The sequence below is a fragment of the Martes martes genome (assembly GCF_963455335.1).
Source record: "Martes martes genome assembly, chromosome: 3".
NCBI lineage: Eukaryota > Metazoa > Chordata > Mammalia > Carnivora > Mustelidae > Martes > Martes martes.
This window is the reverse complement of record NC_137890.1, coordinates 122,497,019-122,515,037: the sequence shown is the minus strand read 5'-3', so window position 1 is coordinate 122,515,037 and position 18,019 is coordinate 122,497,019. Positions and strand designations below refer to the sequence as shown.

The 18,019-nt window shown below is 35.4% G+C and overlaps 1 protein-coding gene across 1 annotated transcript in view; it reads right to left on the bottom strand.

Annotated features, from left to right (window-relative positions):
• Positions 1-12,477: 12,477 nt before the first annotated feature.
• The window catches only part of SESTD1 (SEC14 and spectrin domain containing 1), a 141,563-nt gene continuing 136,021 nt past the window's right edge, over positions 12,478-18,019 (bottom strand). The window contains exons 17-18 of the mRNA XM_080797854.1: positions 17,731-17,852; positions 12,478-15,237 (exon numbers count right to left, since the gene is read on the bottom strand). Coding sequence (XP_080653980.1) covers positions 15,108-15,237; positions 17,731-17,852 — 252 coding nt within the window. The 3' untranslated portion in view covers positions 12,478-15,107. The remainder of the gene's footprint in view (positions 15,238-17,730; positions 17,853-18,019) is intronic.

Below are 18,019 nucleotides of genomic sequence, written 5' to 3'. Positions count from 1 at the left end.
AAAATGACAGGTGGAAAAACTCACTACAAAAAAAAGAACAAGAGGCAGTACTGGTGGCTAGGGACCTAATCAATACAGACATTAGTAATATGTCAGAACTACAGTTCAGGATGACGATTATAAGATGCTGGCTGGGCTCAAAAAAAGTATGGAAGATATTAGAGAATCCCTTTCTGGAGAAATTAAATCCCTTTCTGGAGAAATAAAAGAACTAAAATCTAACCAAGGTGAAATAAAAAAAGCTACTACTGAGGTGCAATAAAAAATGGAGGCTCTTACTGTTAGGATAAATGAGGCAGAAGAGAGAATTAGTGATATAGAAGACCAAATGATGGAGAATAAAGAAGCTGAGCAAAAGAGAGACAAACAACTACTGGAACATGAGGGGAGAATTCAAGAGATAAGTGATACTATAAGAAGAAATAATATTAGAAAAATTGGGATCCCAGAAGAAGAACAAAGAGAGAGGGGGACAGAATGTATATTGGAATAAATTATAGCAGAGAATTTCCCTAATTTGGTGAAGGGAACAAGCATCAAAATCCAGGAGGTACAGAGAACCCTCCTCAAAATCAATAAAAATAGGTCCACACCCCATCATCTAATAGTAAAACTTACAAGTCTTAGTGACAAAGAGAAAATCCTGAAAGGATCTAGGGACAAGAGGTTTGTAACATACAATGATACAAATATTAGATTAGCAGCAGACCTATCCACGGAGACCTGGCAGACAAGAAAGGACGGGCATGATATATTCAGAGCACTAAATGAGAAAAATATGCAGCCAAGAATACTATATCCTACCAGGCTTCAATTGAGAATAGAAGGAGAGATAAAAAGCTTCTAGGACAAACAAAAACTAAAAGAATTTGCAAACACCAAACCAGCCCTAAAGGAAATATTGAAAGGGGTCCTCTAAGCAAAGAGAGAGTCTAAAAGCAACAGACCAGAAAGGAACAGAGGCAATATACAGTAACAGTCACCTTACAGGCAATACAGTGGCACTAAATTGATATCTTTCAATAGTTATCCTGAATGTAAGTGGGCTAAATACCCCAAACAAAAGACACAGGGTATCAGAATGGATTAAAAAAAAAAAAAAAAAAAAAACAAGGCCCATCAATATGCTATCTACAAAAAACTCATTGTAGACCCAAAGATGAATCCAGATTTAAAGTGAGGGAGTGGAAAACAGTTTACCATGCTAATGGACATCAAAAGAAAGCTGGGGTGGCAATCCTTATATCAGATCAATTAGACTTTAAGCCAAAGACTATAATAAGAGATGAGGAAGGACACTATATCATACCTAAAGGGCCTGTCCAATAAGAAGATCTAATAATTTTAAATATCTATGCCTGTATCATGTGAGCAGCCAACTATATAAACCAATTAATAACAAAAAATCAAAGAAACAGATCAACAATAATACAACAATAGTAGGGAATTTTATCACCCCCTCACTGAAATGGACAGATCATCTAAGCAAAAGATCAACTAATAAATAAAGGCCTTAATGACACACTGGACCAGATGGATGTCAAGATATATTTAGAACATTGCATCCCAAAACAAAGAATACACATTCTTCTCTAGTGCACATGAAACGTTCTCTAGAAGAGATCACATCCTGGGTCACAAATTAGGTCTCAACTAGTACCAAAAGATTGGGATCATTCCCTGCATATTTTCAGAACACAATGCTCTGAAACTAGAACTCAACCACAAGAGGAAAGTTGGAAAGAACTCAAATACATGGAGGCTAAAGAGCATCCTACTAAAGAATGAATGAATCAATCAGGAAATTAAAGAATTTTTAAAAAATCATAGAAACAAATGAAAATGAAAACACAACTGTTCAAAATCTTTGGAACACAACAAAGGCAGTCCTGAGAGGAAAGTATATAGTCATACATGCCTAGCCTCAGCAATAAGACAACAAAAAGAAATAAAAGCATCTGAATTGGCAAAGAAGAAGTCAAACTTTCATTCTTTGCAGATGATCTGATACTTTACATGAAAAATCCCAAAGACTCCACTTCAAAACTCTAGAACTCATACAGGAATTCAGTCAAGTGTCAGGATATAAAATCAATGCCCAGAAATCAGTTGTGTTTCTATACACCAACAGCAAGACAGAAGAAAGAGAAATTAAGGAGTTGATCCCATTTACAATTGCACCCAAAACTGTAAGATTCCTAGGAATAAACCTAACCAAAGAGGCAAAGAATCTGTACCCAGAAAACTATAAAGTACTCATGAAAGAAAGGAGGAAGACACAAAGAAATGGAAAAATGTTCCATGCTCATGGATTGGAAGAACAAATATTGTGAAAATGTCTGTGCTACCTAAAGCAATCTACACATTTAATGCAATCCCTATCAAAATACCATCAATTTTTTTCAAAGAAATGGAACAAATAATCCTAAAATTTGTATGGAATCAGAAAAGACCTCGAATAGCCAGAGGAACATTGTAAAAGAAAGTCAAAGTTGGTGGCATCACAATTCCAGACTTCAAGCTCTACTACAAGCTGTCATCATGAAGACAGTATGGTACTGGCATAAAAACAGACACATAGATCAATGGAACAGAATAGAGAGCCCAGAAATAGAGCCTCAACTCTATGGTCAACTAATCTTCGACGAAGCAGGAAAGAATGTCCAATGGAAAAAAGACAGTCTCTTCAAAAAATGGTGTTGGGAAAACTGGACAGTCACATGCAGAAGAATGAAACTGGACCATTTCCTTACACCACACACAAAAATAGACTCAAAATGGATGAAAGACCTCAACATGAGACAGGAATCCATCAAAATGCTTGAGGAGAACACAGGCAGCAACCTCTTTGACCTCAGCCGCAGCAACTTCTTCCTAGAAACATCGCCAAAGGCAAGGGAAGCAAGGGCAAAAATGAACTATTGGGACTTCGTCAAAATCAAAAGCTTTTGCACAGCAAAGGAAACAGTCAACAAAACCAAAAGACAACTGACAGAATGGAAGAAGATATTTGCAAATGACCTATCAGATAAATGGCTAGTATCCAAAATCTATAAAGAACTTACCAAACTCAACACCCAAAGAACAAATAATCCAATCAAGAAATGGGCAGAGGACATGAACAGACATTTCTGCAAAGAAGACATCCGGATGGCCAACAGACACAAGTACTCCACATCACTCGGCATCAGGGAAATACAAATCAAAACCACATGAGATACCACCTCACACCTGTCAGAATGGCTAAAATTAACAAGTCAGGAAACAACAGATGCTGGTGAGGATGTGGAGAAAGGGGAAACCCTCCTACACTGTTGGTGGGAATGTAAGCTGGTGCAGCCACTCTGGAGAACAGTATGGAGGTTCCTCAAAAAGTTGAAAATAGAGCTACCCTATGACCCAACAAACACACTCCTGGGTATTTACCCTAAAGATACAAATGTAGTGATCCAAATGGGCATGTGCACCTGAATGTTTATAGCAGCAATGTCCACAGTAGCCAATCTATGGAAAGAACCTAGATGTCCATCAACAGGTGAATGGATAAAGAAGATGTGGTATACAGACACACACACACACACACACACACACACACACACACACTGGAGCACTATGCAGTCATCAGAAAAAACAAAATCTTGCCATTTACAACGACATGGATGGAACTAGAGGGCATCATGCTAAGTGAAATAAGTCAATCAGAGAAAGACAATTATCATATGATCTCTCCAATATGAGGAGTTTAAGAGGCAGAGTGGGGGTTAGTGGAGGTAGGGGGGAAATTTGCCTCACCTTCTGGAAAGCAATTCAGTTATATCTATCAAAAGCCTTAAAATATGGATAAATTCCAATCTAGTATTTCTATTTCAGGAATCAATCTTGAGAATAGATGCTGTCACAATTAAGTACAAAGATGTTCATATTAGCATTGCTTATCACAGCATTAGGAAAGACCAAAAAGAAGGAATGGAATGAAATATTTTGCCTAATAGTTGAATTATGATATCTACATATTGAATATTAACACAGTCATTGGCTTACACTAAAGAAAAAAATATTTAATAAAGGGAAAATTTTATGATACAATGACCATAAAAATCGGGAGATAAAGTTGAATATTAATATAATCTTGTTAGGTAAAATACAAATGAAATACATCAAATATTAACTACATTTTCTGTGTTGATGAATTATGGACAGTTTTTGCTTTATTTATTTTTCTCTATTTCCTAGGGTACTTTTAAAAAACAATAGCTGTACTTCTTTCTTAAGTTTAAAAAGAATTTTTTTTTGAAAGGTGGAGAGAGAGAGAGAGAGAGAGGCAGAGGGAGAGGGAGAGAATCTTAAGGAGGCTCCACGTCCAGTATAGAATCTGGCATTGGGCTCAGTCTCACAACCCTGAGATCATGACCTGAATCAAAATCAAGAATCAGATGTTTAAATGACTGAGCCTCCCAGAAACATAATTTTAAATAATAAAGCAAAAAGGCACAGTGGACCATAATCATCACTCAGTCATGAGATAGTGGAAATTTCAGTTCAGGCTTCACTGTTCTGAGTTTACTAAACTTTAGCCACATATGGAATGTGCTTATATTCCTGAATCTGTTGATTTTATAAATATATTTGGTTTCTGTGGCCCCTGAAGTATGTAACATACTTCCCAAAATGCCACCACTGCATTATTTTATTTAAATTACAGAAATCAGATAATTTGAAAGATGATCAGACAATGACTTTGAAAGGTTCATATACTAAATTTTTTATAAAAGATATCTTAGAATCTTGCAATCCAAAGTGGTCTATAGACTGGTGTTAGCATCGACATCTGGAAACTTATTGGAAATGCAGAACCTCACTTCCTACCCAACTTACTGAATCAGAATTTGCATTTTAATAACATCTCCAGTTAATTTACAGGCATAGTCAGATTTGATAATTACTGATCTAGAACACATATTCTAGTTCAAACTACATGTCTACAATGTAACTATGTTCCTCCCTTGAAGTTAAATCTATGTTCATGTCCTAAGTACCAAAGAGATATCTCTGTGGTTTACCAGCTCTAAACATTTTTTTTTTAGGACAAAAGCAGTCTCAGGGTGCCTGGGTGGCTCAGTTGGCTAAGTGCTGGACTCTTGATTTAAGCTCAGGTTATGATCTCAGGGTCATGAGATTGAGCCCCATGTAGGGCTCGTGCTTGGTGTGGAGTCTGCTTGTCCCTTGGCTGCTTGTCTCTGCTCTTCCCCTTGCTCTCTCTCTCTCTCAAATAAATAAATAAAATCTTAAAAACAAAAATAAAAACAAAAGCAGTTTCCAATTACTGAATGAAATATGTTCTAGAAATCTATCGGTAGGTAAGTCAATTGTTTACAACTTGCAACATATAGTAAAATTATTAATACTAACTATATATCTAGGTCACCCTACAGAGTAGCTTGCTTAACCCACAAGTAGCTAAAGTGGGTCAAATTGCATTTTAATCGTTTTTTATGGGAAAATTTGTTCCCAGTCCTAGCAGAAGAGTCTAAGAAAGCCTGGTCCTGCCATCAATACAGCACTTCCGCATAGATGCAACTGTGTAGACAACTGGTAGAGCTAATAGTCTAATTCAGAGAGTGTTGTAGATACAGTAAAATGAATAGAAAGACAGAATGCTAGGTGTTGCTATTGACTCATTCATGTTGTCTCCCAGTCTTCATTTTTACCAAGAATAGACATTGGCAAGATTACTTATCTTCAGGGGTTTGGAGAAACCCTCATCCTGGGACTGAGGGATTTAACCTTTCCAAACAGGCATGGCTTCATTAGCACCAGTCGGTAACAAAGGATTTATAACTGAACTATCCATTAAGAGTAACCTCCTTGCTTGTCCACTCTTAAAATGTAGTTTTGTCCTACACAAAATAATATTTGAAATAGACCTGAAGAGAGGGATATTAGCAAATTTCAGTGCATTGTTTTCATGAGGTATTTAAACCATGATGTTTTAGTCTCCATATTTCAGACATTTATGACTTCAATTGAGATTTACTTTCTATAACAGTTTGAAAATAAAAAAGGTACACTGATTTATACTTTTAAAATTGTTTTGCCCCATATTTTCTTATATATTATTTCACCTTGAGAATTCTTGTTGCAACAGGTATTTCAGGATAAGAATATACTTGGTAGGCATTTTATACTTACAAGTGCTTTTAAAACACCGATTTCAATAGAAAATTTAGAAAATAAAACAAACATAAGAAAATTACAAAGATCCATTAATTCTGTATCTCAAAGGTAACTTACTAAAGTTCTGCAAATAGCTATTTTTATCTTTAAAAATGGATCATACTATTCCTATGGTTTTGAAAACTGTTTTTCACTCAACAATGTATCATGAATATCTTTTTAGTAGACTTCTACCAACTTCAATAAATAAAGTTCTATAACATTTTCAATGGTATGGAATTCTTACAGAATATGTTTTTAAGACATTTGGGTTATTTTCAATTTTTTGTTCTTATAAACATTTAAAACTAAATCCTTTCAAGACTAGACCCTTTTTGTTAAATAATCAAAGTAAAGTGGAAAGTAAACTTCCTATGATGTGTTGTAGTGCAAGGCTATTTAATAAGGGAGTATGGCTTGTTAACCACTACATTTTATTTAATAATGGTCACAAATGAGCTTTTATGCTTATTGTTCACTTCTTTTCCAGTTTTTCCACCTATTTTTTTGTTAGATACCTTTTGACTCTTATATCACGGTAATTCTTTTCCTTCTGGACCTGGCAAAAACTGGGGTATTTCTTGTGCACATATTGATTTTCGCATAAGAGTTTATGATTATGGGGGCACCTGGGTGGCTCAATCAGTTAACCGTAGGACTTCAATTCGGGTCATGAACCCAGGTTCTGAGATTGAGTCTGGTATCAGGCTCCTTGCACAGTGGAGAGCCTGCTTCTCCCTCTGCTACTCTCCCTGCTTGTTCTCCCTGTGTCAAATAAATATTTTTTTTTAAAAAAGGGTTTATGATTATCAGAATACTTTTGGGTAGACTTTACACATTAGGTGGAATAGCTTTGTGGATACACTAAGTTTCTAATGGGAAATCTAAAGATGTGGGTGAATAGTGCAACTAGTAAAATGAAAATATCTATTGAAAATAAAGGTACATTCTTTTTTATATACATATTTTGATCATATGTTGAACTGTCACCCAAATGTACTTAACTTCATTGGACAAGGTATAAGGCTCACCAATTTCCAAACTTTGGCAATTTCCAATTCTAAATTCCTGGCAGCCATTCTGGAGCTGATATTACTTATAGCATAGTATGATTAATTTTATTATTTTAAATATAGCTAAATTTGTTCCAATATGCTTTCCCCAGTCCAAATACATACTCACCTTTTAAGTCTTAATAATGGACTTCTTGGTAGGGGAAAGAGGAATTTAACCACTACCTATTGTGGTAAGAACCTAACAATTTCACACAATGTAGGATTTAAAGGAAACCCTGAATTTCTGTGCCAAACCTGTGGGTGGGATGAAGGGCTGTTGACAGAGAATGAGAAGCACAAGGGAAGGGGTATTTAGCCTCTGTCTTCTATGACTCCAGATTTCGGAATAAAGAGGTCACATTTTGTTTTAATCATTTTAGAAAACAATGTTAGAATAAATTTAAAGCTTTAGAGAACATAATTCAAATAGATTCAAAGATACAGAACTCATCAGATTATGTTATAGAAACCAATATGACTTATTTCTCCCTAGATTTTATGAACAATCTTTATTAACAGAAACCAAAATTATTGTCCAAAGTGATAACATATCAAAGAAATACATATCAAAATATGCTGCCATTATTAATAGTTTTTAATATCTTTATTGCATTTACAATGTGTGGAACATTATAGGGATTTACAATAGAGGCCAAATATCCCAGCCCTTAAAAATTGAATAGGAAAGATTGGATGAACCATACATAAGTATCTTTGAACATAAGCATTAGAAACATACATATGATCATAATTTCACAGGCTTATACAAGTAATAGCTATATGTAATATAACAGGCAGGAAGGGTAAAACACAGTGAATAAGAAAGTCACTGGGTGTGAAATAACTATAACTAGGTGGTACTAAACAAAAAGACAACACAGAAAATATGATTTGTAAAGGCTAAAATGTCCTGCAAAAACATAGCTATCCCCTATCACAACTGTGAGGTAGAATTCTTCCCACCCCGTTTTCTGGTTTCTTGACCACTAGTTGGGGGCCTTTCCCACCCAGATGGCACTCTCTCACATTGCTGTACTCAGGACAGACTAGTAGCACACATTTTTCACTACCCCTTCTACCCCAATTGAACAGAAGTAATCTTTTGTTTAATTGGTCTTACTTCACCTACTGAAAACGGGTGGCAAAAGTTAGTAAAATAAACCAGTGCTGTTTCTTCTAGCTAAGATATCACCATGCTTGGGAAACGCTTTAATCCTTCAAGAAGTGAAACTAATGCTAAAATTTCAGGCATAGGAACCTGTTGGGTGCTGTTTAGGGCAGACAGGTATTTCTTTCCTCAAAGAACACCAACTGCCAAGCGTTAATGCCATTTCTATCACAAACCCACTTCTAATATTTCAAATATGAATCATAAAAATAGTTTACACCTTTCTACACATCCAAAATATAGTGAAAATCCAGGACACAGTATAACCACATTGGAAAAAGTATAGCAGTTTCTTTTAAAACTACCCTATGACACAGAAACTCTAATCCTACATACTCACCCAAGAGAAACAAAAGCCTATCTTTACATAAGACTTACATTAAGAATAATCATAGCAGCTTTATTTATAACTACTAATGCTGGAAACAGCCCAGGTATTCATAAATAGAAAAATGGATAAATTGCAAGAGTCATACAATGGAATACTACTCGGCAATAAAAAGTAATGAACTACTGAAACACCTAACAATGTGGATATATTATCAAACCATGGTAAGTGAAGAGGCTTCTAGAAAGAGTACATGCTGTGTGGCCCTATTTACATAAAGATCTAGAAGAGAGAAATTTGACTCGTGGTAGAACAGTGGTTGCCTTTGGGAGGGTGGAGTGGGGTCAAGGATTGACTAGAAAGGGTCAAAGGGGAATTTTCTGATTTTATATTTTGATAGCACTGTATGCACTTTCCGAAACTAAGAGATGCACACTTAAGATTTATGCACTTCATTGTATGCTAATTTTACATAAAAAATGTGATTAAGCACATACTGAGCTCTAGAGTTAATGATATGTATGTAGAAGTTATTAGTAGGAAGAGTGAAGATGCCTGCAATTGGATGAACTGTTGGATGGAGATGATAATGCAAGCATAGTTAATGCTAACTAGCGTCTGGGCGGTGGATACACTGTTTAAAATTTTAACTTTTTTCTATGTTTGCAAATTTTCATAAAATGTTGGAAGAAAAATTCCACGGTGCAACACTTACCAACTAATGCCACTGAGAATTACATTACTGATCTCATGGCAAGATAATCATCAAATTCTTCCAATCAGTATTAATTTAGAAACTTAAGAGCTTGTTTTAGATATTCCTGAATGTGAGGTGACAAGTCAGCTCTCAAATCTATACTGGCTCAAAACTGTCAGTTACATTTTGATCCCCTTACACTTTCAAAAAAAAAAAAGAAAAAAAATATATATATGACCTATATATATATGTGTGTGTGTGTGTGTGTGTGTGTGTGTGTGTGTGTGCAGGTCATTTATTCTCAATAAATTTGTTGGCTGTGTAGACTAATGTTAAGAGTTAAGGTGAAGAAACATTCTTAAGAAAAATCAAGCACAGAAATTTTTACCTGACTTCTAAACTAAAAAAGAACTATGGCAACTATAATAAAAGATGTGTAGACCCAAAACACAGTGTAAGGTTTGATCATACAGACAGGCCTGTATATTTTCAGTGGAAGGACATCTGTCTCTCAAAGGAGGGACTCATTTGGGGGTGCCCTGAAGTGATGGCATGTAACTTATAAATACTTCTAAGGCTACTCCTTGAAATTCACTAAGACTGGCTTCAGACTTCATTAGCCTTTTGTCAGAAGTAGTTTTCCACATGCCTGACTTAAAATCCATTAACAATACTGTGCTTATTATTTAGTGGCTGCTATCTATCTTTAGGTGTTTGCTAAGAATTTCTATAGAACTGTATAAGGAATATATATATACACATAAAGCCTAAGGGTTCTCTAACAAAAATAATCAAATAATCTTGGTTCTTTAAAAAATTTACTCATTGCTTTCAAAATGTTTAGTCACAGTTTTGGCTTTCCTTTGATCTCTAAGTGCTTCATGTTCTAGTACAGGCTCTGCTTTTCTTGAAGCACATGGACTAGTGCTGTCAAGCTTTCAAGTTTGCTTTAAAATACTGCAGTCATGTTATTCAGGATCATATCTACGAATGTTTTTAGTCTTAAAACCTTCCCCTGCATTTATGCTATTTCATGGAGCATCCCTAGTCTTTGTCATTATCATGGCTCAAGTTTATCAAGATTGCTCTTTTCTAACCATAACAGTACTAATGGTGGTTTCAAGCCACGCTTGTTGGTTATTAGGATACTTTTAACAGCTTTGTGCTTTGTTGTTTCCACCAGCTGGTGTTGACTCTCTGAAATTCACTCTGAGTATGACTTTTACTTACTTATTTATTAATGCCACTGTGTCATGTCCTGTCACCCTCAAAGTAGATGATACTCCTCACTTGTCTTCCATTTTGCTGGTCTATCATCCTGCCATAAAAGAGTTAAATCTGTCAGATTTAAGTCTTGTTACTTACTGATGAGCTCATCGACTCCACCCTCAGTATTTCCAGTACGTAATTCTGAATGTAAGGGAAATGGAGCTCAGAGAGGTGAGCATAGTGCCATTTCCCTCATGACCCCATGCTCGTCATCAGAGACAAGAGCAACATTAAAGACGCTCTATTTTCTATTCTGAGAAGATAATTATATTAATAATTCCTTCCACTTTGGATAATATTGTAGTTTTCAACTTATTCTTTTAATATGATTATATTTACAGACCCAGAGAAGTTTAGCCATTTTTACAAGGGTCAGTAAATGGCAAAGCCAGATTTTGAGCCTGATTTTCAAACTCCAAACTCATTCCATTATATTCACTACAGTTCTTACTTTGGCTCTTTTATGATCTTTAATATGTTTATCATTACTTATGCTTCTTAGCTAAACATAGATGTTTCTATAGCACACACTAAAGCCACGTAATGTCAGATGTTAAATCAATACTTAATTTTGCCTCATCAAGGTATTTGTTGCCCTCCACAGCAGAAGTGTATTTCCACTTCTAACTGAAGATTTTTATTTTCAGAACTGAAATTTAACAGTGCTAAGTCTAATTGGGTTAATTGGTTAGGTATGTTCCAGCCTATCTCCTTAATTAGGGAATTTTTCCTTTGGGGGTTTAACCAAAGATACCTCAACCATGTAACTCTTGTCACTGATGATACTTTTGTTAGTTTTCCATGCCATCTTCAGTAAACTCAAGATGTGGAGGACTTTCACAACCAGAGCGTGTTTAGTTCTTAGGAACCACAGGATAGGAAGAGTACACAGCAATATCCAGTCTCTCTGGCAAAGAACATTACAATGCAGTAGAGAATTCTGAGTTCTCTGACTGTAGACTATACAGTGAGTTCCGTTCAGCTAATCTCACAATCGTGCTGTTGGTTACAATAGGTTTACAACAGAGAGTATGGTTAGCTCACCACTATCAGAATGTAATCGTCATGTTCACCTCAAGAGTATGCCACCAACAATAACAACAAGCTAAACAGCACATCCCATATTTCAACTGACAGGGTAATGAAACAACACATTAATACTAGTTAACACTCAGGAGCACGGGCCAATTTAAATGCCTACAAAGTGATAGTAGTATTCAATCTTCCACACAGTAATGAAGCCTAGACCTGCCATCAACATCCTGGTTGGGCAGGCTGAGCAGTTTCATCACCATCATCAATGAGTCACCTTAGCAGAATAAGGTCACCAAAAATGAGGACTGGGAATGAAGTTAATTTTATCTGAAATAAAGTTACCATCTTTGCGTCTTAGCTCTGCTGGGCGAGACGTGTGAAGAACAGATGTCAAAACTGTTATATACTGAGCTTATAGAGCAAATATATAGTAAGAAGGCAAGAGAGAAAAAAAATCCCCTAAACCAGAACAAACAAAAAACAAAACAAAACTAGCCCAATTAACACTTCAAGAATTCCCTGAGATGAGCCAAAGTAAGATGGAAAGTTGTGGCATATAACAACAATGGCATATACAAATGATGGTTCTTTCTCCATTTGTGGGCCAACATTAATTCATGATGAACAAAAGAACTCATGCTTTCAAACAGACTTCTGTCACTTCCTTCACATGTACTCTAAGTAAATGCTATGAAAAAAAAAACCACATTAGGACACTGTTGGGTTTTTAATCATCACTGTATGTATACATACAGATATACATATAGAAAGTAGCAGCAAATTTACAAATGAAGAGCAACAGTATTATGTCAAAAGCATATTCAGTTTCATCTGAAATACTCAAATTACCAAAAACATTTCCAGATGATGCCTTATTTTACTCTTGCTGTAGGCTGGATAGCTTAAGGCATATTAAAAATTAACTTACTGGACAGTAAGTAGTCGAGTTGATGATAAAACTAAGAGTCCCATTACTTACAGTGCAGTTCCTTTCTAGCAAAGTCTTAATAAAAACATTCTTACTACTCTGAAATTCAGTAGGATATTGAGTGTAACTAAATATCTATATTACCTAATACATAAGTATCTAAAATACCAAATGACTTCTTTATGAGTGGATTAATTCATAAATCAGTCCTAATTTTAGGAAGTATATTTAAAACACACTTCAGACTACAATATAGAGGGGATTATTACTAATGCCTACAACAGACCATTCACATACAGAGGAAGTGATCAATTATTACATATGAGCAAAAGCCTGGGAAGAGGAGAATCCCACAAAATCCCTTCCCTCGACAGAGATTATGATGTAGGAGGCAAAGGCATCAATAAACAATTGTAGCATGTGGTTAGCACCATTATGAAGACTGAAATGAAGAATCACAAAAGTTCATACTCAGAAGTTAAGTCCTAAAAGACTGAGAAGATATCAAATATAGAAGGAATTTCTAGAATGTTCTCAGAAGCAGTGGCAGCATAAGAAAAAAGGGAGCAATCAGGCATTACTCCCAGATTTTCTGGCATGTGTGATTAGAAAAAAATTAACCAAATTGCTCAGAGAGAACAAAAGTGAAAAACAGGATGACTTCCTCTAGGCTGAAATGTCAAGTAGGTAGTTGAAAGTATGGGTCTGAAATTTTGGACCAGATATGGAACACAGAACATGGATAACACAGAAACCTAAGGATGAGATCGTTCCAGAAGCATTCTGAAGACAGAATCTGAGAGTGTATTTTAGTAGATACACTTTAAGTAGGAGTTATGTGACTGCACTCAAAGTTATGGCAGAGGATGACATCTTCAAGGGACACCATTTAGGAAAGGCTGCTCAATGGTGTAAATATTACAGAGACAGAGAAGGATAAGTAATCCAGACTGAAAGAAACAATCATTCAATTCTGTAACTGAGAGTCCACTGAGAACAGTTTCACTGAAGTGTGTAAAACCAGACTGCAAGGTGTTGAACAGTGAGTGATGAGGATGCAGAGGGAATGATACGGATTTCTCCAAGAGGTTTGGCAGTGAAGAAGGCTGGAGAAACCAGCAGGCTGAGAGGGAGTTTTTTGCTTTGGAGGATACATGAACATTTTTGTGGACATGAAAAAGGAACCAGCATACAATTCTTTGCATAATTCTGTATTGATAACAGCTAAAAAATTATTTTTAATCTTTTTCAAAAACATATTCTGAAAAAAAATTAACACAAAAATACATATTTTACCATTTAAACTTAATATAAACTTAAAAGCACTAACATTTTATAAATTTTATCTCTCTAAAAGACTTGTACAATTTTTGTTATTAGACTGCTTCAGAATTTTGCTTCATCTATCATGAGAAATTAAACTTTATTAACAATTGCTATATTTATTCCAGAAAGATTCCTCTGATATACAGGATTATACTTAAGTAATTATGTATGCCTTCTTCCCCAGCCCTCCTCCCCAAAGACAAAAGTATCTTCAGGGTTGTTAATAATTTGGATATTTTCAACTTGAAGAGAAGAACAATTAGAAATAGTATTCCATTATTTTTAAATTCTTTAAGATCTAAATTGCTCTTCACAATTATTTTTCAGTATTAAACATGCTTATTTATTAGATATACATGCTTACATATGAATTTCCTGGCTAAAACACATGCAACCAACATGAAAGAACAAATATTAAACCATCCTCACAATCCTAAGAATGCCCTTTTAAATAAGGCACTCATGTTTGGAAACAGGATATAACCACCAAATTAAATAAGATGTTTAAAAGAAGCCTTTTATTAAGCACAAACAACTTTTAAGACATTATCAATACAAATAGGAAAGTGTCCTTTAATGAATATGATATATCAAAGATCTGAAAGTTTTCTTCATACTGACACAATAAAAATAATCAATTTTGAAGAAGAATTACAAAGTAAAATTTTTGAGTACACCACTGTCTACTAATAACAATTTAACTATAGTCTAAATTTACTACATCACCTGGGGAGGAAGGTCAACCATTTTTTATATAGAGAATTCTTAAACTCTTATTAGCACCATTCAAAGCTTATTATCAGTTGTTCATCTACAAATTGACAGGTCAGGTAAAGCTTTAAAGCAAGTTTTCAGTGCAATGTTTACAGTTCCTTCTTTTAAGATACTTGGAGTCTATGGTCTCAAAGCAAGTTAAGTAATGATGCCTTGTAGTTGCAAGGTGTTAACGTGTAGAAAGAAATGTAAAATGGAAAGAAATGAGGCTTATCCTGGCTGTGAAATGTATCTTAACGTATTGCAGCTAATGCTGTAGTATGCCAACAACATGCGGGATTATGAACTGCAGATTTGTGGGAAGCTGGTAGCTATTAGCTCTCTGTGGTCATCATTTCGGGATGTCTCAGTTGCTGCCTTTTGAGACTAACCAGTTTCATCCTGTCTCTGATGTGTTCTGCAGTGGAAGCCATGTCACTTGGACTCCCAAAATATTGTTCAGTTCTAAAAATCAAAACAAACAGAAAAACCACAATCAGATTAATACAAATCCACTGACTACAGCAAATGCAAAAGGGAGCAAAGATTACCATAAGTATTATACACGTGATAAGACAGTTCCCTAGTGGCATTAAATGTTGTATCATATGTACTTATAATAATCTAGTGGCATTAAATGTTGTATCATATGTACTTATAATAATCTCAATAAATCAAACAATGCAACCAAACAATGAAACAATAAAGGAAACAATGCAACATTGGTGATATTCTACTTTTCAGTTTGGGGTGCATATGCATATACAAATATAAAATCTGTATGTGTTCTTCAAGGATAAGGGTTATGTATACCAAATGTGTGTCTAATATATGTCTAATATAGCTGGCAAGCGAAATATCTGTTTAATGTTAAGGGATCATTTGAGACTTTAAAAGATAAAATCATTTAATGTTATCCTACTTGAAAAGGTACTGTATTCAGAGTCACAGAATCTTTTAGAGCTAGAAGAGTTCTTAGAAATTATTTGGTTAAGGTCTGTATTTTTTAAGATCAGAAAACTAAGGCCTAGAAAATTAAATGATTTAACTAGGATCACACAGTGGGAAAACCAACATTTGAAATGGAGTCTTCAAGCAGTGAATCCAGACAGATCATCTAATTTCTTTTATTTTTCCAGGACAGTGTTACGAAAGATACATCTGAATACGCTTGCTGTCAAACAAACTATACAGTATCAACAAGTTATCCATTTTTATGACAGAATAACAATTTCAAATATTAAAGGTGGTGGTTGTGAAATCTGAATACACAGTACTAACTTATTCCTCAATCTTAAAAACATGAGGAAATACTATATGGACTATTTGTAGAACACGGGAGGAGGAGGAGAAGTCCAAGCAAAAATCCTAGTTATAAATGCTCCCAGGCTGACCTGAGTAGAAGAGAGAGAGTGTTAACAACCGGTTGTGAAGCACAAAAATGGGGATGGGGACTCCCTGGAATGGAATAACCAGAAGGCATCCCTCCAATACCATTGCAAGCTAAATTTATAAATTTTTAGATTTTATTCTTTTACACTGCATTGCAGATATCTAATACGAATTTAGGCTACTTCTGATGGTTTAATTTTGGCTATGACCAAAGATTATCTAAATATAGACTATGAATTATATGCTTTCAAGGGAATAAAACTGTATCTTCCCCAAATCAATTCTAAATAATCACTTGAAGTTCATGACACAGTAGTAGTGGCACTTACTATGTGTCAGATTTGGGGGTTTTTTTTGTTGTTGTTGTTGTTTTTTAAGATTTTATTTATTATAGAGAGAGCAGGCAAGCAGGGGAAGGGAGAGTAGGGGAGAGAGTATCTCAAATAAGCTGTGTGCCCAGCACAGACTCTGGGCTGAATCCCACAACCCCTGAGATCATGACCTGGCTGAAATGAAGAGTAAGACACTCAGTTGAATGAGCCATCCAGGAGCCCCTGTGCCAGATTTTTGAGTAATTTATATACATTTAGCTCATGTAATTCCCTTGCCCCTGCAACCTGAAAAGGTATGAATAATATATCCCTATTTTTAGATGATGAAATTGAGGCACGGAAAGGCTGAGAGGCTTGTCTAAGGTGTTATAGCTAGTAAGTGGCGGAGCTGAAATTTAAACCCAAGAAATCTGATTCCAGAGTCCACAATCCTATCAATTAAACTATACTACAGGGTAAAGATAAATACATTCAATGATGTGGTTGCTCTGTCATTTGAAGTAAATATCCTCTGGATTACCTCTAAATTATTTTCACTGAGGTCGAGAACCTCAGGGATGAAGCTCCTTCAGATTCATTTAATGGCCCATTTATTTTCATGAGATCACTTCTTTCTTTTATTAACTTTCAAAATGCAAAGCAATGTGGGAAGCAGGACCCCATCATTTTACAAGTGAAGAAATTCAGATTCCATACAGCATAGAGAAAAGAGAATGAGTTCAGAGTTGGACCAACATGAGACTGTATTCCATTTCTATTTAGAAGCTGTGAAATCCTGAGCACCTCACTTAATTTTTCTAAGCTTCAGGTTTCTACATCTGTAAATCAGGACTAACTATACTGGTCTAGTACTGTTTGGTCAAAAATAATGAAGTGTTTAACTTGATGTTTGATATATTATCAGCTCACTGAACATTACGGCCCTTCCCTGTGCCAGACGAAGCCCAGAGGCATCCTACTCCCTCTCATCAGGGCTATGGCTAGAACCCAGGATATCAGCCTTCTGCAATAAGCTGTCAAGAAGCACCACATTTGATAGCGTCGAGTACCAACTGCTACTGTTGCTAAGAGCTAAGTTTATATTTTTTATTACAAACCAATTTATTGTGAAACAGAAGGTGTGAGCCAAAGCTAATTTACTTGGCTTTTTAAAAAAACAGATATTCCTCTCTTGATGATTTCACTTTAAGACCTCACCAATAAAAAGACAAAATTATAAGAACATGTATCATACCCATCAGGATAAACTACAGGAACAGTTAATCTATCCAAAAGTGATTTCCCAACTGCTTCAATCTCATCAAATTGCTCCTCATCATTAATAGCTTCAGGCTCTTCTGGACAGTCCTGCAAAATCTGTAACAAGTAAAATGGCAACCTCGATCAAGAGATAGAGAAAGGCAATCAATCTCATGTGAATTCAGTAGATTGAAGCTGTTTTTGTTTCGTTCTTAGCATCCCCATGTACACCGCATTGCATAAGACTGATTACTACTAGTGAAGTTGGCTCAAAAAATTCAAAT